The following is a 27989-nucleotide window of genomic DNA, read 5'->3' as shown; positions in this document are numbered from 1 at the left end:
CACGTGCCACCACACCAAGCTAATTTTTGTATTTTTAGTAGAGACGAGGTTTCACCATGTCGGCCAGGCTGGTCTCAAACTCCTGACCTCATGTGATCTGCCTGCCTCGGCTTCCCAGAGTGTTGGGATTACAGGCGTAAGCCACCGTGCCCAGCCTCAATAACTTTTTATAAGTAGAGATGGGGTCTCCTTTTGTCGCCTAGACTGATCTTGAATTCCTGGCCTCATGCAATCCTGCCAATCTGGCTTTCCCAAGTGCTGGGATTACAGGTGAGAGCCACTCTGTCCAGCCAAGTCTTTTGACCCTCAATTTGACACTTAAATGATGATGTGATTCTTGTAACAGTATACATAGCATCAATATGCACAAATGGAACTCATAAATAATTTGTTCTTCTCTGCTTGAAGAGAAACAACTCTGATAATGCATGTCTGTGCCCCAACGAAAGAGAACTCTATGAAAAAAGATTGAGATAGAACAAAGAAACTCTATATGAGGGAATTCATCAGTTGTTAAAAGAAAAGTGTCTACTTTAGAGTGTGTGGTGAAAAGAAAATTCTCTCATGCACATGAACACACAAAAGTCAGTCAACTGGATGAAGACTAAAAAAGATGTAGGGAGAGGGGGCCCTTCCCAACTCTTATGAGATGAGTACTACTCTGATACCAAAACTTGAGAAACAGCACTTTGGGAGGCCAAGGCGGGCAGATCACTTGAGGTCAGGAGTTTGAGACCAGCCTGGTCAACATGGTGAAACCCCATCCCTACTAAAAATACAAAAATTAGCCTGATGTGGTGGTGGGCACCTGTAATCCTAGCTACTTGGAAGGCTGAGGCAGGAGAATTGCTTGAACCTGGGAGGCAGAGGTTGCAATGAGCTGAGATCATGTCACTGCACTCCAGCCTGGGCAACAGACCAAGACTCTGTTTCAAAAAAAAAAAAAAAAAACTAAAAAACAAACAACCTCTCCATCCCAGAGAAACAAATTACAAGAAAAGAAAACTAAAGACCAAGACCTCTTATGAATATAGACACAAAATCCTCAACAAAATACTAGCAAACTGAATCCAGCAACATAACCAAATGCAATCACAGAAACACAATGTTGATTTAACATTTGAGAGTCAATAAATATAATATACCATACTAATAGAATACATGAAACCATATTATCATCTCAATGTATGAAGGAAAAGCATTTGACAAAATTTAATATCCATTTGTGATAATTAAAAAAAAGTCAACAATCTAGTAACAGAAGAAAACTCCCTCACCCGGATAAAGGGCATCTGTGAAACACCCACAGCAAAACAAGGATGGCTGCTCTTGCCATTTTTATTCATCATTGTACTGGAGTTCTAGCCAGGGAACTTAGGTGAGAAAATGAAATAAAAGGTATTGAGGAAATATCTTTTAAGGAAAGAAAAAAGTAAAATGATCTTTATTTGCAGATGACATGATCTTGTATGTATTAATAGAAATTCTTAAGGAATCCACTAAAAAACAACTATTAGGACTAATAAACAAGTATAGCAATGTTGCAGGATACAAGATCAATATATGAACATCAGTTGTATTTCTATATATTAGCAATGAACAATGAAAAACAAAGTGAATAAAATAATTGCTTTTATAGCACTATCAAAAAATAACATGCTTCAGAACAAATTTTTTTCTTTTATTGAGATGGAATTTCACTCTTGTTGCCCAGGCTGGAGTGCAATGGCACAATCTCGGCTCACTGCCACCTCCACCTCTCGGGTTCAAGCGATTCTCCTGCCTCAGCCTCCCAAGTAGCTGGGATTACAGGTATGCGCCATCACGCCTGGCTAATTTTGTATTTTTAGTAGAGATGGGGTTTCTCCATGTTGGTCAGGCTGGTCTCAAACTCCTGACCTCAGGTGATCCACCTGCCTCAGCCTCCCAAAGTGCTGGGAGGCCTGAGCCACTGCACCTGGCAGGAATAAATTTAACAGAAGAAGTGCAAAATGTATACAGACGCGCCTCAACTTGTGATGGGGTTACATCTCAATAAACCCATTGTAAACTGAAAATATCATGAGTATGGCCAGGCACAGTGGCTCATGCCTGTAATCCCAGCACTTTGGGAGGATGAGGCGGGCAGATCACCTGAGTTTGATCAAGAGTTTGAGACCAGCCTGGCCGACATGGTGAAACCCTGTCTCTACTGAAAACAATTTTTTAAAATTAGCTGAGTGTGGTGGCACGTGCCTGTATTCAGCTACTCAGGAGGCTGAGGCACAAGAATCACTTGAACCCAGGAGGTGGAGGTTGCAGGGAGCCAAGATCGTGCCACTGCACTACAGCCTGCGCGACAGAGTGAGACTCCATCTCAAAAAAAAAAAAAAAAAAAAAGAAAATATCATAAGTCTAAAATGCATTTAATACACATAACCTACCAAACATTATAGCTTAGTCTAGCCTACCTTAAAAGTGTCCAGAACACTTATGTTAGCCTACAGCTGGGCAAAAATAATCTAACTCAAAGTTTTTTTTGTTTTTTGTTTTTTTTAAGACAGGGTCTCACTCTGTTGCCCAGGCTGGAATGCAGTGGCACAATCTCAGCTCACTGCAACCTCCACCTCCCTGGTTCAAGTGATTCTCCTGCCTCAGCCTCCCAAGTAGCTGGGACTACAGGCGCACACCACCACGCCCGGCTAATTTTTGTATTTTTAGTAGATACAGGGTTTCACCTTGCTGCCCAGGCTGGTCTCGAACTCCCAACCTCAGATGATCCACCTGTCTCAACCTCCCAAAGTGCTGGAATTACAGGTGTGAGCCACCATGCCCAGCCCCTCTCAAAGTCTATTTTATAATAAAATGCTGACTATCTCATTTAATTTATTGACTACTGTACTGAAAATGAAAAACAGAATAGTTGTATAGGTACTCAAAGTATGGTTTCTACTAAATGTGTATTGCTTTAACACCATTGTTAAGTCAAAAAGTTTAGTCAAACCATCACAAGTTAAGGACCATCTGAACTCTGAAAATTATAAAGCATTGTTGAAAGAAATTAAAGAAGACCTAAATAAAGGGATAAATAGCCTCTGTTTTTGGGTAAAAAACTGAAAGTTAAGATGGCAATACTACCTAAATTGATTTACATATTCAATGCAAACTCCAACAAAATTTCAGATGGATTCTTTGTAGAAACTGACAAGATGGTCAAAAAATTTATATGGAAATGCAAAGAACCTGGAATAGCCAAAACAGTCCTGAAGACACTTCTTGAGAAAGAACTAGCAAACTTTCCTATTTCAAAAATTGCTACAAAAAAACTATAATCAAGATACTATAGTATTGGCATAAGAACAGACATATAAATTAATGGAACAGAATTGAAAGTCTAGAAATAAGCCCACATATACATCTATGACCAACTGATTTTGGACAAGGGTGCAAAGATAATTCAATGGGGGAAAGAATAGAATAATAGTCTTTTCAACAAATGGTGCTGGGACAACTGGATGCTCACATGTAAAATAGTAATGTTGATCTCTTCCTCACATCATATTCAAAAATTAAGTCAAAATGGATCAACGACCTAAATATAAGAGATAAACATAAAATTCTTAGAGGAAAACCTAGCTATGAATGTTCATGACCTTAGATTAGACAACAGTTTTGTATGACACCAAAAGCACAAACAACAAGAGAAAAAAAATAAACTAGACACATCAAAATTAAAAAGTTTTTTTTAGCTGGGCATAGTGGCATGCGCCTGTAGTCCCAGCTACTCAGAAGGCTATGGTGGGAGGATTGCTTGAGACCAGGAGAGTCCAGGAGTTTGAGGCTGCAGTGTGCTATGATTGTGCCTATGAATAGCCACTGCACTCCAGCCTGGGCAACATAGTGAGATCCCATCTCTTTAAAAAAAAAAAAACTCCTATGTACATCAAAGGACACCATCAAGAAAGTGAAAAGACAATCCATAGAATGGGAGAAAATATTTGCAAATCATAAATCACTTTTATGATAAGGGATTTGTATCCAAATCTGTAAAGAACTGTTTCAACTCAGAAATAAAAAGACAGCCCAGTCAAAAAATAATCTGAATAGACATTTTTCCACAGAAGATATAAAAGAGCCAATAAGCTTATGAAAAGATGCTCACAAGGAAATACAAGTCAAGATGATAATGAAATACCACTTCACATCCACCAAGATGGCTATGATTGAAAAGGCACATAATAACAAGTGTTAGTGAGAATGTGGAGAAATCTGAACCCTCATACACTGCTGGTGGGGACATAAAAGGGTACACTCAATTTGTTTTCAAAACTAGCAGTTCCTCAGAAGGTAAAACATAGAATTACCATATGACCCAGCATTTCCAGCTCCAGAATTAACTCCCTCTGGGAATTAAAACATATGTGCACACAAAAACTTGTACATAAATGTTCATAGCAGCTTTACTGATAATAGCTAAAAAAATAGAAACAACTCAAAAGTCCATCAACTGATAAATGGTTACATGAAATGTGGTATATCCATACCATGGAGTATTATTTGACAATAAAAAGAAATGAAAATGAAGTGCTAATATATTACAGCATGGACGAACCTTGAAAATGTTACGCTAAGTGAAAGAAGCCAGTCACAAAAGGCCACACATTGTATGATTCCATTTATTTTTATTTTATGTATTTATTGAGACAGGGTCATGCTCTTTCACCTAGGCTAGAGTGCAGTGGCATGGTCATGGCTCACTGCAGCCTTGACCCCCCAGGCTCAAGCAATCCTCCCACCTTAGCCTCCCCAGTGGCTGGGACTATAGGCACACACCACCATGCCCAGCTAATTTGTTTTGGTATTTTTGGTAGAGATGGGGTTTTGCCATGTGGTCCAGGCTGGTCTCGAACCCCTGGCCTCAAGCTATCCTCCTGCCTTGGCCTCCCAAAGTGCTGGGATTACAGGTATGAGCCACTGCGCCCAACTAGTTTGTAAAGGTAACCTCTAACTATAAAATCTGTAATAGTTTAACCACTTAAGTTGTCAACTTTGTACTAGGAAATAATTATACTTGTCACTTTAAATTTCAAAACCCAAGAACTGACCAATCTTGTTTTAATCAATATCATCCTATAAATATTCTGTGAGTCTTTAAGCAGAGATAATATTTGACTTGTTCAACTCTCTCTGTGTAGCAACTCCACTTACTAGATTTTTGACCTTGAACTAATGACATAACACAGTCGTGCCTCAGTTTCCTTATCTATAATATGAAGATAATAATACCCTCTACCCCATACAGTTGTTATAAGCAGCAACCAATTAAGCAAATATATAAAAATTGCTTTGAACTCTTATGGGACATATAACAAATTACCATCACCACTTAACATCAATCATTATAGAAAAAATTAAAATTGCCTTTAACAGACTAGGTCAAAACATAATAGGAATCTATTTCTTCCACATCCATGAAGATGCAACAAAATATATTAATTTTAGTTTTACAGAAACATTACTGTCTTCTCACACTACATGTGAAATTACATATCCAATGTAATACTGAAAAAAAAAAAAATCCAGAGTTTTCCCCTTCTTAGTTTGACTCTATGCAGATGTAAAGTTAGAGGCTATTTATCAAAGACAGAAATTTCAGCACAAGCATACAGGACTCCTTTAAATGGATTCAGTAATTTAGTTAGTATTTCCAGACAGTATCTACTTATTTTCATTCTAATGAAACTAATTAAGGTATTTGACTGTCACTGGAAAATGTCAATTACAACCTATTTGAAATAATGAGGTCTTGAGGGCACCAAAACACCAAAATAATTTATCCAATAATATGCTGAAAAACTTCTCTCATGAATAAAGGATGACACTCATTGAGCTACTCACTATCAAAGACTGTTGTCAAGTTTATAGAGACTTTGAGGTTAATCAAAATGTTTTCTTACTGTATTTTTTGTGTATATGTTTCTGTGTTATGTGAAACTTAGCATGAGTAGCTAAGTTTAAAATATTCCTGTATGTTATTCCATAACCTAGGAAGGCATACAGTTCAGTAAAATATTCACTCTAATTTGTTCTGGGAAAAAGCTCTCCCTAATTTAGATAGAGGTTTACCATCACTTGCCTTTCCCATACATTTTATAATTTATGTATTGACTGTTTATACAAAGTGATGCTGGGGACCTTCTTGGCATCTTGGAACCTGATGGCAGTTTTCAGGACAATAATAATTTACAAAATGTTATGACTTATACACAGTTTCATATTTACCATCCCATTCGGTCTTCACAATTCTACAGAAGAGGCATGGCATTATTACCAGGGCTTCAAGGCAGAAGTCTGCAGGTTGCATGGAAACAACTCCAGGAGGCGCTATTTAAATTGTAGTCGCTATAAATTGTCATACTTGTTATTACCATTTCCCAGCAGATGGCAGTATGATGGCTTGAAGAAGGAGACCTGATTTTTTTTTTTTTTTTCCCATAGTTTTCTCCAACAAAGGCATGGCAGAGACTAGTGGTGGGGCTAATTTATTACCTTCCCCTTTTGAATGAGCCTCAGAGAAGCAAAACAACTCACTCAACATTCCTGATAATTAAGGCAGAGGTGAGCACTAAGCTCTGTTTTTTTTTTAGATTGCCCAAATTCCTATTTAAGAGGTCTGAGGAGTCATGCCCTACAAACCATAAGTTCTCATGGGATGGGTTTTATTTAACCCTGTATATCAACATTTACTTTCCAATCTGACACTGGCAAAGGAAGAAAACCAAAATACATTTCCTTGCCATACCTTGAAATTGCCCTGAAAAGCCTCTTGTGGGAAAAATCCACATTCCGTAAAGAATCCCCTTCCCCCTTTGTTTTCCTTCCTTCCTTTCCGGATCCAGGAGATAATCAGCTAAGAGGCAGGCACCCTTCTAAGTGCAATAAGAAACATGTTACAACCTGCTGTCTCTGAAGTCTGCTGAGAGCTTCCTCTGCACAATAAAACTTGGTCTCCACAATCCTTTATCTTAACCTGAACATTTTCTTTCCATTGATCCCAGGCCTTCAGATAAACTCAACCAATTGTCAACCAGAAAATGTTTAAATTTACCAATAGCCCAGAAGCCCCCGCTTTGAGCTGTCCCACCTTTCTGAACCAAACCAATGTATTTCTTTCTTCTTTCTCTTTTTTTTTTTTTGAGAGACAGTCTTGATCTGTCGCAGGTTGGAGTGCAGTGGCATGATCTCGGCTCATTGCAACCTCCGCCTCCTGGGTTAAAGCGATTCTCCTGCCTCAGCCTCCCAAGTAGCTGGGACTACAGGCACGCACCACCATGCCCAGCTAATTTTTGTGTTTTTTTTAGTAGAGACAGGGTTTCACCATGTTGGCCAGGATGGTTTCAATCTCTTGACTTCATGATCCACCCACCTTGGCCTCCCAAATTGTTGGGATTACAGGAGTGAGCCACCGCACCAGGCCCAATGTATTTCTTTTTTTTTTTTTTTTTTTTTTTTTTTTTTTTTTTGAGACAGAGTCTCGCTCTGTCGCCCAGGCTGGAGTGCAGTGGCCGGATCTCGGCTCACTGCAAGCTCCACCTCCCAGGTTTACGCCATTCTCCTGCCTCAGCCTCCCGAGTAGCTGGGACTACAGGCGCCTGTATTTCTTAAATATATTTAATTGATGTCTCATGCCTCCCTAAAATATATAAAACCAAGCTGTACCCCGACCACCTTGGGCACGTGTTCTCAGGACCTCCTGAGGGCTGTGTCATGGGCCATGGTCACTCATATTTGGCTCAAAATAAGTCTGTTAAAATATTTTACAGAGTTTGACTTTCTTCATTGACAGAGGCATTGTTTTTTCCCTGGAACCAGTTTAAATAAATATCTATGGATGGGAAAACATAATTCATGTGCATAAATTGAGCCTTATAGGAGAAGAAAAGGCCGAAAGGGTATGGAACTAGGTATGCTGTTTTCAAAGGAGTTCTTTAAAAAAAAAAAAAAGTATTTATTTTAACTGACAAAAATTGTACATATTTATTGTGTACAACTTGATGTTTTGAAATATGTAGGCAAAGTGGAAATTGAGCTAATTGTGACATGCATGACCTGACATACTTATCATGTTTTTGGTGACGTAACTGAACCTATAATATCAAAATCATTAAACGTTTGTTTTACTTATTTTCCTTTCTCTTTGTCCTTTTCTTCCTCCATGCATGACTGCTTGCACATAGTCATTCGGTAGACGGTAGTCACTCATAATTGACTAACTTTGCATCCTAACCCTGGCTGCCAGTAAGATTAATGAACTTGTTTTCCTTTCAAAGAACAATGATCCTTAGGTCATGCAGACCTCCTGGACGGCATCCAGAAGTTTGACTGAGCTGAGGGACGCAAACAACTTTGATCTTTGGGGGATTTCATCTCCTGCAAAGCTGCCTTACTCACAAAAACCCCCAGTTACGTTCAAAGGCAGGTAGGATTTGACAGATTGTCTCTCCCACAATGTCATTTTTGGCCAAAATGAATACACCTTTCTCTACTGCTAAGCACTGATGTGTCAGTATTTGGCTTACTGCCCATCCAGCACACCGACCTACATTTGGGGGTTCTACAACACTGAGAACACTTAAAATCTACTCTTTAATTTTCAATACAATACACTGTTATTAACTACAGTCACCATGTTGTACTATAGATCTCTTCAACTTACTTTATCAAAGGGGGACTTGATCAAAAGGAAGAAAACCTGAAATGCTGCATATCACCTGGATCAGGGTGTTATAGCCTTGCCTGTGCCCCTCTACACGGTCACGAGCTGTTAGCTAAGCGCAGCTGTTGGATTTAGAGGCACAAGGCCTTCTCTCCCGTGCAGTGTTGTGGATCCAGGCCAGGAGAAATCCTAAGAGATAAGGGAACTATGAGCATACAAACTGCTCAGGGATAGCATTAGGAGATACACTTAATGTAAATCACAAGCTAATGGGTGCAGCACACCAACATGGCACATGTATACATACATAACAAACCTGCACGTTGTGCACATGTACCCTACAACTTAAAGTATAATAAAAAAAGAGAAAACACAAACTGTCACGTCCCAAGTATGTCGACACTGTAAGCTGAGGTGCGCAAAACTGACAGCTGCCCAACAGGACAGTGCTATTCCTACAATACCCGCAACTCCAAAATCCAAAAAGCTCAAAATCAAGTTTGATCAAACTCACGTGGTTATGATAAAACTCACTTGGCAATATTCAGACAGTCCTAAACTCCCAGGGCAGCCAAGCTGCCCCTGACTGGTGTGAGGCCTTTAATGGTTCTCATCTTATTCTTAGTGTGAATACTCATGTTTCACTGCAGAAATGTTAATATTACTTGGTCATCGGATGCTGCATCTGATCCCAGTGGAGATATCACAATCTATATGGTATATACTGTATATTGCCTTTCTATAATCTGAAACTTAAATTTAAAACACACCTGGCCCAAGCATTCCAGATAGCTATACTTAAAGTACATTTGACTGGTTCCTCTTCAGAATTTCCAGAACAATGGTACTGACACATATATATTTCAGGTGTAGAGTACTCTCATTGATCAGAATTGCCATATTATTGTTAATCCTTATTAACATCAAAGCCAATTACAATGAATTCTAGGCAACGTATCCGGTAATGTTTTTGTAATGTGTTTATTTAAATGTGTTTATTTACATAAATTCAACCCAAAAAGATGTGTGGCTAAGGAAAAAACTGTATTACAAAGAAATAATTCATGAGAAGGTATACTTCTCATGAATTTACTCATTTGAATGAAATATATTCTTAGGAAAAGCTGATATGCTTTTTAAAAATGCTGATTACAAGAAGATAAATGGATATTCCACCTAAAAAAAAATTACAGTTAGTGTTGTTAGTATGAGATTGGAAGCTGCAAAGCCCTTCCTGTGTTGAACCTGGTTTTCACAACTAAATCTGGAGCAAACTTGGGGATATAAGGACCTACCTGCGCCCCTCTACATCTTTGCAAACTGTCAACATCAGTTAAGGGTTGATGAAACATTTGAAGGGACACAGCTTTCTGGTAGACTGAGGAAGGGTTTATCCAGCAAAGTTTTCCTCACCCTAACATTTTGCTAAATGAATATGCTTTTTCAGACCTTCTTGCACCATGAGACTTAACTGTTATTTTTCTATATTCCTGCCAGTATCCACATCAGTCCCTTTTGGGATGATTATCCTTGAGCTAATTGCCCAAAAAGAATAGTTAATAATAATTATCTAAATTATTATAAAGTGAGTGCCCAATAAATTAAAGGACCGAGGGAGTTGAAATAATGATAACAGTTTCTAATTACTGAGCATTTACTGTGCGCTAGTCCCTGTTCTCAGCACTCTGCATAATAACTCATAAACCCTCGTGCCACTCTAATGAGGAAGGTATTATGTATCCCATTCCATGGGAAAGTAAAGTGCTGTCCTCTAAGAATGACTATCAACTAGTGACTGACTCTCAGAGCATTTGAAATACATGAGGAGTTTCTGGTCATCACTTCAACTGGGGAAATGTAACCAGCATCTCATGAGTTGGGATCAGAGACGCTAAACCTTCTCAAGGAAGAAAACATTCTCCGGCAGTGAGGAACTGTCCCAACCCAAATGAAAACGACAGTCTATTGAGAACTCAGGAGAGCCACTCTCCTGCTGAGAACTTACTTGTTTTCCACCATTCTTTTTATTGAACTTCTCCTCTTTTTAGACTTTTGTATTACCCAATTCAGATCACATTTAGAATTAAATCTGAGCACAGCTCTGAGCTTTCAGCCAACAGAAGACCTGGTTGAAAACTGTTGTGCTGTTTTATGCATAGAAGTCTCTTTTCCTAGTATCTTCTGCACTGCCACCAAAATAAAAAGAAGAAACAAAAAGTCTGAACCCACTAACTTTTTATCTCAAAGCCACCAACGTAAGAGTTAAAAAAAACTCATATAACTTCTATTTAATGCTGTTCAATCTGGGGGGCACAAATTCTTATGAATATATCTGTCATGTAAAACTTTTTCACAAGGAAGTATGTTTTCTGTTTCAATCTAGTTGTATTAGTGTAAACTGAGCAAAAAGACATAGAAAATAAACGGGTTAACAAATCAACATCATTGGCTCTCTATTCTCTTACTTTTTACTTTTTTCTGTTAATTTCACTTTTTCCAGTTATTTCTGTGGAGGCAGATGACTGCCAAAGGCTTAACAGCCTCTAATTATCAGCTATACATGAAGAACCTTGGAGGGATAAGATTGAGATTGAAGATTAAGTCTCAAATTTAATCACTTAACAAGCTTGTTAGACCAGATTTCTAGTTCAGTAGATCTACATGGAGCTCAACAATTTGTATAAATAAGCCCCCAGGTGATGGTCATGCTGCTGTTCCTTAAACAACATTTCCATTACGTGTGGCAGGAAGGCAAGACTCGAAACTAGAAAGCGATTTCACAAGGAAATAAGGTTAAAGGCTGGGATTCTTCACAAGACATTTGATTTGAAGATGCTAAAAATTTAAGGTTTAACTCATGTTGCAATAAGAATCCTTTGGTCTTAGATTATACCTGTTCTGTATTTTTAATCATATGGTATCCTGGATAATTTGTACATAGGAAGTCCTTTATGTCTTTTAAGGCTTCAAGTATTCCTGTGAAATGTAGCCATAAATCTGGAAGCTATATACACAGTTGCTTGTGATGAAAAACTGCATGGTTTCCATCATTTTACTTGTATATAAAGCTTTTGAATTCTTTTGTTAATCAGAAATGCATTAAGGCTCTGTCTTTTCTTTTTTCTTTTTCTTTTCTTTTTTTTTTAAGATGAAGTTTCACTCTTGTTGCCCAGGCTGGAGTGCAATGGCCATCTCGGCTCACTGCAACCTCTGCCTCCTGGGTTCAAGTGATTCTCCTACCTCAGCCTCCTGAGTAGCTGGGATTATAGGCACCCGCCACCACGTCCAGCTAATTTTTTGTATTTTTAGTAGAGTTGGGTTTCACCATGTTGGCCAGGCTGGTCTTGAACTCCTGACTTCAGGTGATCCGCCAGCCTCAGCCTCCAAAAGTGCTGGGATTACAGGTGTGAGCCACTGTGCCTGGCCCAAGGAACCTTTTTTTTCTGTCTTTTCTCAGACTTCATTGGAACTCAATTTGTGGCTCTCAGAAGTTCATTTCTTGAAGTGATGCAAATGAGAGATTGCATCTCTCTTTAACACCCCTTCTGTCATGTCTTTTTTAAATATTGCACTTTCAAAGTTTCTAATTGAAGAAGCAATATTAGAAAAGAAATCTGGGGCTGGGCATGGTGGCTCACGCCTGTAATCCCAGCACTTTGGGAGGCTGAGGCGGGCGGATCATGAGGTCAGGAGATCAAGACCATCCTGGCTAATATGGTGAAACCCTGTCTCTACTAAAAATACAAAAAATTAGACGGGCATGGTGACGGGCACCTGCAGCCCCAGCTACTCAGGAGGCCGAGGCAGGAGAATCGCTTGAACCCAGGAGGTGGAGGTTGCAGTGAGCTGAAATTGCACCACTGTACTCCAGCCTGGGCAACAGAGCAAGACTCTGTCTTGAAAAGAACAGAACAGAAAATAAAATAAAAAAAGAAAAGAGAAAAGAAAAGAAAAGAAATCTGGAAGTGAAATGTGAGAATCAGGAGTCCCACAACATGCTACATACAATCTACAAGAAATTCACTCTAGTGGCCCCAAACAAAGTTCTTACCTGCATAAGCTGCTGCTTCAATTTCTGTATTTCTGAAATGTTCAGCTCACTGAATAAGTCAGAGACAGGGTTCAGAGACTCTCCTTTCCTTAAGGTGGGAGTCCGATAGTCTCCATTCAGTTTCACAAGAGGCCCATGGATATGACCGTTCATTTTGTCATCATTGTTTGGTTCACTCCCATCCTCGGCAAATTTGAGTCCATCTACTGAGATGCTGATATGGTTATCATTGAGGCTGATATACTGCGAGAGCTCCTTCCGCAGGTTGTTCTTTTGCTCTCTTTCATTTTTTAAAGTCTCGAGGGCTTCTTCTAGTTGGTGCTCAGCAATCTCTTTCAATCGGATGGCATCTTCCAGCTGGCTGTTCAGCAGTACCGTCTCCTCCTCAAATCGCTTAATCTCATGCTTTAAGCCTTCGTATTCAACCTGAATCAGACGGGATAAAGAAGATTCATAAAACTAAAATGTGGATCTTACAAAACTGCCATTAAACACTCTAGTGGACCTAATCGTTTAACATGAGTCTAAAAAATAAATAATAAAAAGCACACAGTATATCCTTAAAGTTATATAGGATAGTTTCTTTAGAAATTATATACTATATGTAAAATACATAATTATGTATTACAGTGACATAACATAAATATGCTATATATAATTAGATATAATATAAATCTATATAACTCTCTATGTAATTCAATTTTTAGCACAGATGAAAAGTCTATTGTCTTAGGATTTCTTTTATAGGATCCAGTGGTCAAAAGGGGGCACTGTTTGCCTAATAAATAGGGAATATTTTTTGTAACAATTTATGAGAATATTCGCAATCTAAGAAAAGACTATCATCACCATTACTTTGTTTTAGTGCCTTATTAATAATGAAGAAATTTTTATATCCAGAGATAAATTTGTTGAACGATCATAATAACATAATCTCAGTAAAATGTTTGAGAGTAAGATGAAAATGTAAAGATCACGGTTATGTGTTTAAAGGATAGACAGAATCTCAAAGAACAGTTACATAAACTATCCAGTAACAAAAAATACCAATGTTGTTTTTGTTTGTTTGTTTTGAGACAGGGTTTCACTCTATTGCCTAGACTGGGGTGCAATGATACGATCATGGCTCACTGCAGCCTCAACCTCCCGGGCTCAAGTGATCTTCGCATTTCAGCCCCTCAAGTAGCTAGGATCACAGGCATGTGCCACCACGCCTGGCCATTTTACTGTTTTTTGTTTTTTATTTTTTGCAGAGACGGGTCTCACTGTATTGCCCAGGCTGCTCTTGAACTCCTGAGCTCAAGCAATCTTCCGGCCTTGGCCTCCCAAAGTGCTAGGATTATATGTGTGAGCCACTGCACCTGGCCATATATTGTTAGTGAGGTAATATTCTTTTGAATTGTAATCAAAATAAACCTGCTCAAACAACACCTTCCTCATGAAGGCCCGCGGGTGACAGGGATGACTTCTGTGAGCCAACATGCCTCCTTGGGATCTTTTCCATGGCACTTATCACATGCCACCTTTTAAGAAACATTTTATCTCCACAAGTACACTGTAATCTTCTTAGAGAAAGGAAGTATTTTTTTATCCACCTCATTGCTCCTCATAGTGCTTCAGTGTTCCCTCATGGTGTTTAAAACAGAAGTCTGCTGTTCAGTGTGTATTTGCTGAATAAAGAACAACGAGGAATGAAAAAATAAACTAGAAAAAGTACAATAAAGTAATCATGATATTAGATGCACATAGAAACTATGTGCTTAGTTTCATATTGATTTTAGCATATATATTAGTTTGAACTTGAATTTTTAAAAAATACTTTAAAAACTTAAGAATAGGGAACATTGACCAGTATCATCATCATATATTTCTCTTTCTCTCCCCACATCCCTTTACATAATCTCAATGCAATGGTTTGTCTTGCAAAGATTAGGGTAGAGATTTAGCTGGGATGTAAGCTTGCTGATGTAACAGACACCTAAACAAGAGTGACTTAGTCAAGATGGAAGTTTTCCTCTTTTTGTTGGGGGGGATGGAGTCTCTCTCTGTTGCCCAGGCTGGAGGGCAGTGGCGCAATCTCGGCTCACTGCAAGCTGTGCCTCTGGGTTGACGCCATTCTCCTGCCCCAGTCTCCCGAGTAGCTGGGACTACAGGTGCCCGCCACCACGCCCAGCTAATTTTTTGTATTTTTAGTAGAGACAGGGTTTCACTGTGTTAGCCAGGATGGTTTTGATCTCCTGGCCTTGTGATCCACCCACCTCAGCCTCCCAAAGTGCTGGGATTACAGGCGTGAACCACCATGCCCGGCCAGAAGTATTTCCCTTATGTAACAGTACGGAGGTAGACAGTCAAGGACTAGTAGGGAATCTCTGCTCCATAAGGTCATCCAGGAGCCAGGCTCTTTCTCTGTTGTTGTATGGCCTTCTAGTGTAGACCATACTATCTAAGGTGGCTTGCCATTTGATAATGTTCTAAGTGGTGGGACGAAATAAGGGGCACACTCTCTTCCTTTAAGGACATTAAAAGTTACCCACATCACTTGTTATATACCATTGGCTGGTACTGGTCTTATGCAATTTGGTTGCCAGGAGGAGTGAAGAATGTAGCCTTTACTCTGGGCAGCACTGGGCCCAGGTAAAAATTGAGAAATACACTGTCAGAAGAGAACAATGAAATCTGATGATAAACTAGCACTCAGTGGTCACTGGAACACTGTGGTGCTCTAGTAGAATGCAACTCATAAAGACATACGTATAGCAGATGTTTCTAACAATGCTAGTTGTATATGTGACTATGGATACTGTTATTTCAGTGAAAGAATGTGCTCACCACACTATGGTGTGTGAAATGAATTATGAGGGCTGGGCACAGTGGCTCAGGCCTGTAATCTCAGCACTTTGGGAGGCCAAGGCAGGTGAACTGCTTGAGCACAGGAGTTTGAGACCAACCTGGGCCACATAATGAAACCCCATCTCTACAAAAAATAAGAAAATTAGCCAGGTGTGGTGGCGTGCACCTAGAGTCTCAGCTATTTGGGAGGATGAGGTGGGAGGATCACTTGAGCCCAGGGAGGTCAAGGCTGCAGTGAGACCTGATGGTGTCACTGCACTCCAATCTGGGTGGCAGAGTGAGGCCCTGTCTTGAGAAAAAAAGAAAAAAAAAAAATACATTATGTACAAAACATGCCTCTAAGGCAAAAAAAAAAAAAAAAAAAAAAAAAAAAGTCATTGGAATTTCAACATGTCCCTGATAGAATTACTCAAAAGAGACAATATTGGAGACCATTATTTATAATGTCCATTATTTAGAATGAAAACTAGAAAGTGCTAATTGTTCTACCATGAACATACATTTGAATAAATATAACAAAAAATTAACAAATCTATCAATGGCATACTACCAATAACTGCCTCCTAATCAAGTAGGAATTTCTGGGTTCATATCCACTACATTACTTAAGATGATGAGTACTTCATGGGAGAAAAATTGCACTTTGGGAAAAATGATAACTGGGCACTATAAACGCATGTTACAAACATGATGGCAGGGAAATGAAATAACTTTTCAAAAGTCCAAGAACTTATTACTTGGCCTGGGACACATAATAACTTGACAGCCCCTGGCTATCAGCGACCTGCTCAAAGGCATGTGTCCCTGTGTTTGCATTCTGTACTCTAGTGGGCTCCCCGAGCAGGTGTGTGCTCCCATGTCCCTTCCACCAATTCAGATATCAGATGCTTTAGAGCAGAGATCACAAGTGGTGCCCATAGACCATCGAGCCTATGGATGTGCTTTATTTGGCTTGTAACACGTTACAAAACTTTTGGAATTGATTGCCAATATTTAGAAAACTGATGATTTCACAAACATTTGAAAACTTCTAACTTCTTTTTTAAAAATTCAAAAGTTTGGGCTGGGCGTCGTGGCTCACGCCTGTAATCCCAGCACTTTGAGAGGCGAGGCTGGCGGATCACGAGGTCAGGAGATCAAGACCATCCTGGCTAACATGATGAAACCCTGTCTCTACTAAAAATACAAAAAAATTAGTGGGGCGTGGTGGCGGGCACCTGTAGTCCCAGCTACTCGGGAGTCTGAGGCAGGAGAATGGCGTGAACCCAGGAGGTGGAGCTGGCAGTGAGCCGAGACTGCGCCAGTGCACTCCAACCTGGGCGACTGAGCAAGACTCTGTCTCAAAAAAAATAAATAAATAAAAATTAAAAAATAAAAAATTCAGGCAACACCGGGCCTACGTTCACAGAAGACAAAAATCACCTGTAAGTGAGCAGTGGCTGTTCCTTTTGCATCCACTTTTTCTTTTGTTTGTTTGTTTGTGACATGGTCTTGCTCTGTTGCCCAGGCTAGAGTATAGTAGCTTGATCACAACTCACTACAGCCTTGATCTCCCAGGCTCAATCAATCCTCCCACCTCAGCCTCCTGGGTAGCTGGGATTACAGGCGCATACCTCCATGCTTGGCTTTTTTCGTTTCTTTTCTTTTTCTTTTTTTTCTTTTTTCTGTAGAGACAAGGTTTTACCATGTTGCCCAGGCTGGTCTCAAACTCCTGGACTGAAGCAATCCTTCCACCTCAGCCTCCCAAAGTGCTGGGATTATAGGCGTGAACCACTGCATTTGGCCTCTACTTTTTCTTTACATCTTATACTTAATGCTATTTATGAGCTGCTTGTGGTCATTTGAGTTTGCCGCTCCTGCCCTGTGACTGGCTGTCTTCAACCTTTTCCACCTAGCAAATAACCTTTCCCACACTACAGGATCCAGCCACCTTTCCTTTACACTTGCTGACTGACTGCGTTTCAACTAGGTTGTTACCTCAAGCACAAACGTGCATTTTTCACTCTCTCTGGCAGTGAAATGAACGGTTCATTCTCTGATTATAGAATCTCAATTGTTAGCAAGGAAGCAGGGGGAAACTGAGGATGAAGTGTAGAGGAAGAGAGGCATCCATAAAAGCACGCTCAACATGATTAACCGTTTTGCAGGTGACTTGGGATTAAGAAGTATGGAAATCAGAAGGGCCTTTACCCCCTTATGAAAGGAGAAGCAAGGATTGCCCTCAGTGTGGTTATAAGAAAGGCAACTTGGAAATTCTTCGGACAACTGTGTTTTCTTATGTCATGGTTTCTTCCAGGCCTGCTTAAATACTGTAAAGTCAGGCCGGGTGCAGTGGCTCACGGCTGTAATCCCAGCACTTTGGGAGGCTGGGGCGGGCGGATCATAAGGTCAGGAGATGGAGACCACCCTGGCTAACACGGTGAAACCCCGTCTCTACTAAAAATACAAAAAAAAAAAAAAAAATAGCTGGGCGTGATGGCAGGCGCCTGTAGTCCCAGCTACTTGGGAGGCTGAGGCAGGAGAATGGCGTGAACCCGGGAGGCGGAGCTTGCAGTGAGCCTGGATTGTGCCACTGCACTCCAGCCTGGGCAACAGAGCTAGCCTCTGTCTAAAAAAAAAAATACACACACACACACACACACACATATATATATATACGCACACATACTGTAAAGTCATCCTCCTCCCAACCTTTCCTTTTTTTTCCCTGGACAACATAGGACACCTCTTTCCAACCTTTCCTAGTATTTCAACCAACCCTCTGACTGCCCCAGATTATGTGATAAGCTTATATTTGCAGACATTAGTTTGCACTGTAGACCTGTTATGCTGCAGTCTTTGTTAAACTGATGGCCTAGACCAGAGGTTGTCCAACAATAGTATGTACTCTGGAGCAAATCCAGCCCACCACCTATTTTTGTGTAGAAAGTTCTATTGGGACACACTCCCATTCATTTGTTTACATATTGTCTACAGCTGCTTTTACCAGAGCAGAGCTGGGTAGTTGCAAGAGAGATCATATGGCCAGCAAAACCTAAAATACTTACTTCATCTTGGCCCTTTACAGAAAAAAGTTTGCTAACTCTGGGCTTGACCTGGAAGATTACTAATTTAGCTTGGTGCATGGCAGAGTTTAAAAATTCAGTAGTATTTATTCAATTGATGGCCTAGATTTCCCCCGTGAAAACCTGATCTCTTGCTATGTCACCCAGGCAGGAGTCCAGTGGCATAATCACGGGCTCGTTGTAGCCTCAACCTCCTGCACTCCAAGCCATCCTCTTGCCTCATTTTAAATTCTTGTGGACACAGTCCTCACTATGTTGCCCAGGCTGGTCTCTGTAAACTCCTGAAGTGATCCTCGTGACTTGGCCTCCTAAAGTGTTGGGATTACAGGTGTGAGCCACTGCGCCCGGCCCTGATCTCTTTCTGTCTGGGCAGCTTCACTCACACCACTCACTCAAATGTGGTACAAGCTCCTACTATTCACCCAGCTGTTTCATGTTTCTCCGCCTGGGAAAAGGCTGTCACCTGGAAAACTCTTATTCCTCTTTTAAGACCTAAGTTAAGAATCTCATCCTAACTGTGAAGTCTTTGGTGCCCACTGAGGCAAACTCATCACTCCTTTCTGTGCCATTGTTGCAAGGCTGCACCATATGATTAGAGCCCCAGCAAGGCAGAGGAAGCAAGAAACAGAACAAGGGACTTAAAACTGGTGTTTGATATTTTAAAGACAACGTCAAAGCAGTCATCATAGGAAAAGTAAGTGCTTTATTAGCATTCCTTATAGCAACTTCATAGTTTAATAACTTTATTTTTAACTACATGAGGGTCAAGGTTAGATATCACAATCCTTTCAGAGCTTAGGAACTCTAAAGATCTTAATCTATCCCTATGTCGCGAAACCTAACATATGGCTTTAATATTCATTTACACAAATTGCTACAAGTCCCTATTGGGACTACAAGCTCTTTGAGCCAGTGACTATATCTTTTGTCTCTAAAAAGTAAATGATCTCATAGAGAGATACCCCTGAAATACTGGTTAAATGAAATAAAACTGAATTGAATACATTTCCTAGGTTTTTTATGATATTACCTTATGATATTCTTTTTTTTTTTTGACACGGAGTTTCACTCTTATTGGCCAGGCTGGAGTGCAATGGCACGATCTTGGCTCACCACAACCTCCCAAGTTCAAGCGATTCTCCTGCCTCAGCCTCCCTAGTAGCTGGGATTACAGGCATGTGCCACCACGCCTGGCTAATTTTGTATTTTTAGTAGAAATGGGGTTTCTCCATGTTGGTCAGGCTGGTCTTGAACTCCCGACCTCAGGTGATCCATGCGCCTCAGCCTCCCAAAGTGCTGGGATTACAGGTATGAGCCACCGCACCCGGCCTTTTTTTTTTTTTTTTTTTTTTGGTGATGGATCGGCGTCTCACTCTGTCACCCAGGCTGGGGTGCAGTGGCGTGATCTCAGCTCACTGCAACCTCTGCCTCCCAGGTTCAAGTGGTTCTCCTGCCTCAATCTCCCGAGTAGCTGGGACTACAGGCACCCGCCACTATGCCCGGCTACTTTTTTTTGGTATTTTTAGTAGAAACGGGGTTTCACTATGTTGGCCAGATTAATCTCGAACTCCTGACCTTGTGATCTGCCCACCTCGGCCTCCCAAAGTGCTGGGATTACAGACATGAGCCATTGCGCCCGGGGCGATATTCTTATATATTATTACCTGACATTGGAGGAAATGTTTCATAATAGAAGTGTGAATGAATTGTTGCTTTTCTTTTTCTTTTTTTTTTTGGAGACAGGGACTCACTCTATCGCTTAGGCTGGAGTACAGAGGTCTGGTCATAGCTCACTGCAGCCTCAACCTCCCGGGCTCAGGCAATCCTTCCATCTCAGACTCCCAAGTAGCTGGGACCACAGGTGTCCATCATCACACTTGGTTAATTTTTTTTTTTGCTTTTGGTAGAGATGAGGTCTCCCTATGTTGCTGGATGCGAACTTTTGGACTCAAGTGATCCTCCTCAGCCTCCCAAAGTGCTGGGATTACAGGCTTGAGCCACAGTGCCTGGCCAGTTTTTTTATTCTTTCAACAAGTATTTATCTAATATCTACTATGGATCAGGCTCTATCACAGGTGCTGTATGTTAGTGGAAGGAAATGGAATGTAAACAAATGAATAAATAGACTATAGAAAGAGGTGTTACTTAATAATTACACCGTACTTAGAAAATAATCAATAAATAGCTAAAAGAAAAATAATACTTCAGAAGGAAAAATTCTTTGAACTAAGCATTTTAAAATGGTAATAACTTTGCTGTTTAGAAACATCAAACCAGGCTGAAGCACTATACAACGCATGGGGAACCTCAGTACAAAGTAACACAACCCAATTTTGTGACTGAATGCTACTCATTATCGCCTCTTTAAAAAACTCTGTGGCATTTGTACATAAAACATTGTACTTAATACTTCATTAATTAGGGCCAGGCATGGTGGCTCATGCCTGTAATCCCAGCACTTTGGGAGGCCAAGGTGGGCGGATCACTTGAGACCAGCCTGGCCAACATGGCAAAACCCTGTCTCAACTAAAAATACAAAAATTAACTGGGCCTGGTGGCACACGCCTGTAATCCCAGCTACTCAGGAGGCTGAGTCACAAGACCAGGAGGCAGAGGTTGCAGTGAGCCGAGATTAAGCCACTGCACTCCAGCCTGGGTGACAGAGCAAGACCCTGTCTCAAAAAAACCCAAAAAACCAAAAACCTTTATTGATTAGAAAGAGTTTACGATAGATGCTAGCATCTATAAATAAAGATCAATTACTACGGGAAACAAACACAGCATTTTCTTAGCTGGGAGAGACTTGTGGCATTTTAGTTCCTCCAATTTCAGGGAATAAATCAGAATGGCGCTCTGTGTAGAAAATGATTTTGAATGAATTAATTGGACACTTAATTGGGAAAATTAGCATATGGCATGTTGGAAGTAAAAAATGTGTAAGTTCCCCCTCCTTTTTAAAAAACTTCTGAGTTAACCATTGGATCCCATGTTTCAATTACTGGAAGGAGGGCATGGGGAAACTCACAACAGGAATGACAGTACAAATTCTCCCAGAAACGGCATCTGGGTTAATGAATACTCAAGGGATACCTTGGCAGTCTTTCAAGAATATCTAATACTGGCCTTCATTAACCTCCTGAGTCCCTCAGTCTACACATGCGGTCACGGAAGGCTCTCCAAGGAGGCTGCTGGTGGTGCTCTCACCATGCTCTAGAGAGCAGGGAGGAGTGTAGGAATCGGGAAGGAAGGGCCACTTCAAATAGTTGCACTTCAAGTAAATTTGTTTCAAATCCTCTATGTGCTTCATCAATAACCAAAAAAAGGACCACAAAAAATACCCTTCTTAGGCCAGGCACGGTGGCTCACACCTGTAATTTCAGCACTCTGGGAGGCTGAGGTGGGCGGATCACGAGGTCAGGAGATTGAGACCATCCTTGCTAACACGGTGAAACCCCGTCTCTACTGAAAATATAAAAAATTAGCCAGGTGTGGTGGCACATGCATGTAGTCCCAGCTACTCAGGAGGCTGAGGCAGGAGAATCGGTTGATCCCGGGAGGCAGAGGTTGCAGTGAGCCAAGATCACGCCACTGCACTCCCGCCTGGTGAAAGAGCAAGACTCCGTCTCAAAAACAAACAAATGAACAAACAAAACCCTTCTTATTTTAAAAAGTATTCGAGAAGCATCTTTACAAATGTATTTTTCAAAGTCTACATTTCTCCACTGTGTGCTCACTTTTCCCAGCCAAATCAAGACCTGGGGAGCCTCTGGAATGGCCCCCCTCAGCACACATATGAGGATTCAGAGCTTACAGAAGGAATGAGGCAGAAACACATGGGGATACTCCAGTAGCCCTTTTTTGATGGACTGAAACTGTCCCCCTACATGTCTTCCTCCCAGCACTCCAAATCTGGGGGAAGTGGCAATGATCAGAAATCAAATTTTGGCCAAGCGCTGTGGCTCGTGCTTGTAATCCCAGCACTTCGGGAGGCTGAGGCGGGCGGACTGCTTAAGCTCAGGAGTTCAGACCAGCTTGGCCAACATGGTACAACCCTGTCTTTACTGAAACTACAAAAATTAGCTGGGTGTGGTGGCTCATGCCAGTAATCCCAGCTGCTCGGGAGGCTGAGGCAGGAGAATTGCTTGAACCAGGAGGTGGAGGCTGCAGCGAGCTGAGATTGCGCCACTGCATTCCAGCCTGGGCAACAGAGCAAGACTCTGTCGCAAAAACAAAAAAAAAAAAAAAAAAAGGAAATCAAATTTTAATTGTGCCACTACATGGATTTTTCTCTTCTAGATTTTTTTTCTTTTCCTTTTTAACGCTTATATCTATCAAAACATTATCTCTATCTATCAATTGATCAATCAATCAATGTATCATGTAGATACCAACTCAGGAAGGGAGTGAGGTAAAAGCATACATCTGGGCTGGCTTCTAAGTTTACACAGGACAAGAATCATGCCCTACAGATTCTTGTGTCTGTCCAGCCTAGCACAGCACCTGGCACATAGGCTGTTGATCTGAACTGAGAGGTGGCAACAGCGTTTAAACCAGAATAGAGGTGTCGCTGAGGAAGAACCTTGAAAAGAACTCGAACATCCAATTCACCTTTGCTTAACTACTTGATTCAACTGTATTCATAAATAAATTCTTCTAAAATTACAGATTCAATCATTATTAATAGCTCTGAAAATCCACAATGCAAACCAATCAGGAAAATTAAGCTATCAAAGCCCCATTACAGCAAAAAAATTATTTAAATGTACGAATGTAACTTTGTAGTCAGGTTACAGCTGAAAAAGAAAACAGGCATTTTCTTTTTCTTTTTCTTTTTTTTTGAGATGGAGTCTCACTCTGTCATCCAGGCTGGAGTGCAGTGGTGTAACCTCGGTTCACTGCAACCTCCGCCTCCCGGGTTCAAGCAATTCTCCTGCCTTAGTCTCCTGAGTAGCTGAGATTATAGGCGCCCACCAACATGCCTGGCAAATTTTTGTATTTTTAGTAGAGACAGGGTTTCATCATATTGGCCAGACTGGTCTCAAACTCCTGACCTCAGGTGATCCACCCACCTCGGCCTCCCAAAGTGCTGGGATTACTGGTGTGACCCACAATGCCTGGCCTCTTTTTCTTATCATTTTGCTCTTCTTGATTTATACTTCATAATCCATTTCCCTCTATTATTTGAAAGCAATTTACAGAAAAAATTTTTAGGGCGTGAGAGACCAGTGATCGTAGGAAGACCTTAAGCTCGTAGACAAGTGTAGAGACCTGGGCTTTTTTTTTTTTTTTTAAAGACAGAGTCTCACTCTGTCACTAAGGCTGGAGGGCAGTGGCACAATCTGGGCTCACTGCTACCTCCACCTCTCGGGTTCAAGTGATTCTCCTGCCTCAGCCTCCCAAGTAGCTGGGATTACAGGCATATACCACCACGCCCGGCTAAGACTCAGGCTTTTAATGAGAAGCTGTCAGGTTAAATTTGTTACAATACATTTGTCTTATGAAATAAATGAATGCAGAACTAAAATACAAACTAAAATTCTTTTTCTTATTCAATAAAACTTTAGTGTACACTATACTACTTACAGTTGCATTTTTTCTTTCTATATTTTAGCTGAAATAGGAGGGTTGGGACATTTCAGTACATAAATGTTATAGAGAGAAGATTAAAGAGTAAACAATAAATTTTGACAAGTTCCTTCCTGAGAAATGAAGAGGAGATTTAACCCTAGTGGTCAGAAGATATAGATTCATCTTCAGTATAACTCAAAAAATTTCTTAAACCTTACCTGGTTCTGCTTCAACGTGGACACTAGTTTCTGCAACGTGATATTTTCTTCTTCCAATTCAGTATAGTCCTGAAGGAGCCGTGCCTCTCGGAACTTATATTCTCGGATTTCATCCTTCATCCGTATTCTCTGTAGCTCCACCATCTCATTGTTCTGAAACAACAGAGTAAACAGTTAATACATAACTCTCTTATTGCAGATTTTACAAGGTATAAAGTCCTGGTCATTAAAAATAATAATAAAAACACCTCATGGGGTGTAAATTGTTACTGCCTTTTAGTCGAATGGCAATTTAGTGATATCTGCCAAAAACTTAAAAGCACATATATATTATCCAGCAATTCAACATCTAAAAATCATTCTTAAATGTTTTCATAGAAGTAAATAAAAAGATAAATCCATGTATACTTACACAAAAAATTGGAAACAGTATAAATGTTTGCTATTTGGGAAACACATTATCATGCATCCATTGAATGGAACATTATAACATTATTTTTAAGAAATGAGAAAGTCTGGGTGCAGTGGCTCATGCCTGTAATCCCAGCACTTTGGGAGGCTGAGGCAGGTGGATCACCTGAGGTCAGGAGTTCGAGACCAACCTGGCCAACATGGTGAAACCCTGTCTCTACTGAAAATACAAAAAAAAAAAAAAAAATTAGCTAGGTGTGGCGGTGGACACCTATAATTCTAGCTACTCGGGAGGCTGAGACAGGAGAACTGCTTGAACCCAGGATGCAGAGGTTGCAGTGAGCCGAGATCAGGCCACTTCACTCCAGCCGGGGTGACACAGCAAGACTCCATCTCAAAAATAGAAAAAAAGAATGAAGAGAAACTTTATTGTACTAAAATGGAAATGTAGTCACAATATATTATTATATAATAATATATTATATATATATTATATATATACACAATATAATAATATATTATTAAATGTAAAAAGCAAGTTATAGATTAGTATGCATATTAGGATCCCAGGTATGTTAGAAATACAGGGAACATACACATATACAGATACATGCACACTTCCATGTCAGAAAAAATATTTGTAAGAATATCCAGAAAACTGTCAATAGTGGTGATTTATAAAGGATTAGACTGGGCAAGCCACAGGGATAAGGAGAGGAGCCTATTAGTTTGATTTTATGTCCTTCTGGATAATTTCAATTATTATTATTTTTTTAACAACAAGCTTGTATTACCAGGTCTTATGTGTAAAGTTACAGGATAGAAATCAATCAATTAAAAAAAATATTTAACTTTTTCCATAAACTTACGTGGCAAGTATAAGCTATGTTTTAGTTCAAACTGTATAATGACCACATAGTAGATATAAACATTTATACATGTAACATATTCATAGTCATGGAAAGATGGGATAGAAAAGTTTTCTTTTAATTAAGGATTAATTAGATTTGTTTCCAATTCAAACAAAGAGAAATATGCAAAAAAGTACCATAGAAACCAAAAACCACATTTTCTTATGTAATTCCTAGATCTCCATATGGGAAAAAAATGAGTCATGATGCATTTGGCCTTCACACCATAATTTGCGGAGCCTTGATATAGTGGTGGGCAGGACTGACAATGAATAGAAACTGCTACGGCAACACGGATGACTCTCACTAATATATTGACTGAAATAAGCCAGATGCAAATGACTACATACAAAATGATTCTGCATGTAAAGTTCAAAAACATGCTATGTAGGTTCCATTGTCTCCCAAAAAAGACATGTTGAAGTCCTAACTCCCAGGGTCTTTACAAAGGTAAAAATTAAAATGAGATCATTAGAATAGGCCCAATCCGATAGGGCTGCTGTCTTTATAAAAAGGGGAAATTCAGCCACACAGAAGCTGACACATACCTCTGCGTGTGGGGTGGGAAGACCATGTGAAGAAACACAGGGAAAAGATGGCCACATGACCATGGAGGCAAAGACTGAAGTGACCCATCTACACTCCAAGGAACACCAAGGATTGCCAGCAAACACCAGAAGCCAGGAAGGGCAAGGAAAGGTCCTTCCCTAGAGCTGCCAGAGGGACCATGGCCCTGCCGACACCATGATTTCTGACTTCTGGCCTCCAGAACTGTGAGACGATAAATTTCTATTGTTTTAAAGCCTCCCAGACTTTGTTACGGCAGCCCTAAGGAAAGAATACATGCGCAAAACTAATCTCTAGTGACAGAAGTAAATGCATTGTTATCTTTGTGGGAGGGTAGGGTGACATCTGCAAGCACCAGAAGAAACATTTTAAAGGTCTCTATCGTAACAGAGAGCCAGCTCTAGAAGAACACCTGATTTTCCTACATGTGCTTTCAAATGTCTCTCATCTTGCTTCATATTCTACAGATTTTTTTTTTTTTTAAAAAAGACATGGTCTCACTCTGTCACCCACGCTACAGTGCAGTGGCATGATCACGGCTCACTGCAGCCTTGACCTCCCAGGCTCAAGCGATTCTCCCACCTCAGCCTCCTAAGTAGCTGGGACTACAGGTGTACACCACCATGACTGGCTAATTTTTGTATTTTTTTGTAGAGATGGTATTTCACCATGTTGCCCAGGCTGGTCTTAAACTCCTGAGAGCAATCCTTCTGCCTCAGCCCCCAAAGTGCTGGGATTACAGGTGTGAGCCACTGTGCCCAGCCTTCTACAAATTTAATTTTTTTTTTTTTTTTTTTTTGGGGTAGAGGCAAGGTCTTGCTCTGTTGCCCAGGTGCCTCGATCACAGCTCGATGTAGCCTTGACCTCCCAGGCTTAAGTGATCCTCCCACCTCAGCCTCCTGAGTAGCTGGGCCTACAGGTGCACATCAACCACGCCCAGCTAATTTTTAAATTTTCTGTAGAGGTGGGGTCTCGCCATGTTGCCTAAGCTGGTCTCGAATGTCTGGGTTCAAGCAATCCTCCTGCTTTGGCCTCCCAAAGTGCTGGGATTATAAGCGTGAGCCACCACACCCGGTCCATATTCTACAGATGTTAACTATAAATAACTGCCTTTGCCTCTGGTTTTCAGAGGCATGTTCAGTTGCCTATTTGAACATGGTGATGTTTTTTCTTCTAACTTGACTCCCGAGTACAGCTCTTCCTAGTTCTGTTTATGCTTATGTGAAAACAATAAATTATAAACACATAATCTTACATGTAAAAAATGAAAAATTCAGCTCCAAAATCACTGATGCAGTTCCAGCTAATAAAATAGGCAGACACTGTAATCTCTAAGTAGTGATGTTAGCTCAGAGTTTTGGGGAGGATAAGCGGTTGTTGACTGTGGTATGAAGACAGATGTTAAAAAAGTTATTCTGACCCTTGTTAAAATGGAAAGGAAGACTTCATTCAAGACCATTGCAACTGGAGGGGAAAAAGAAGGGGTTCAACTCTGAAACAGCAAGAGCAAGTGAAGATTTACAGCCAAGAACAGCGTGAGGAGGTCAAAGGATGGGAAATTGCTGAAAGGACACATCAAGGGCAGGGGAATTCTTGCTAAGCTGGCCTAACAGGACTCTTGCTAAAGGCAGTCCAAGGACTTAGACATCAAAA

The 27989-nt window shown here is 40.5% G+C and overlaps 1 protein-coding gene across 6 annotated transcripts in view; it reads right to left on the bottom strand.

Annotated features, from left to right (window-relative positions):
- Positions 1–27989, bottom strand: part of BICD1 (BICD cargo adaptor 1) — a 271113-nt gene that overhangs the window by 62604 nt on the left and 180520 nt on the right. For all 6 annotated transcript variants that reach the window (XR_004176036.1, XM_003906183.5, XM_031650417.1 and 3 more), the window contains exons 3-4: positions 24448–24600; positions 12747–13172 (exon numbers count right to left, since the gene is read on the bottom strand). Coding sequence is in view for 5 of the 6 variants with exons in the window: in XM_003906183.5 (XP_003906232.1) it covers positions 12747–13172; positions 24448–24600 (579 nt within the window). In the remaining variant the exon portion in view is untranslated. The remainder of the gene's footprint in view (positions 1–12746; positions 13173–24447; positions 24601–27989) is intronic.

The sequence above is a fragment of the Papio anubis genome, chromosome 9, assembly GCF_008728515.1.
Source record: "Papio anubis isolate 15944 chromosome 9, Panubis1.0, whole genome shotgun sequence".
In the NCBI taxonomy this organism is placed as follows: Eukaryota; Metazoa; Chordata; class Mammalia; order Primates; family Cercopithecidae; genus Papio; species Papio anubis.
The sequence above is the reverse complement of the archived record's forward strand: the minus strand, read 5'-3'. Positions and strand labels throughout refer to the sequence as shown.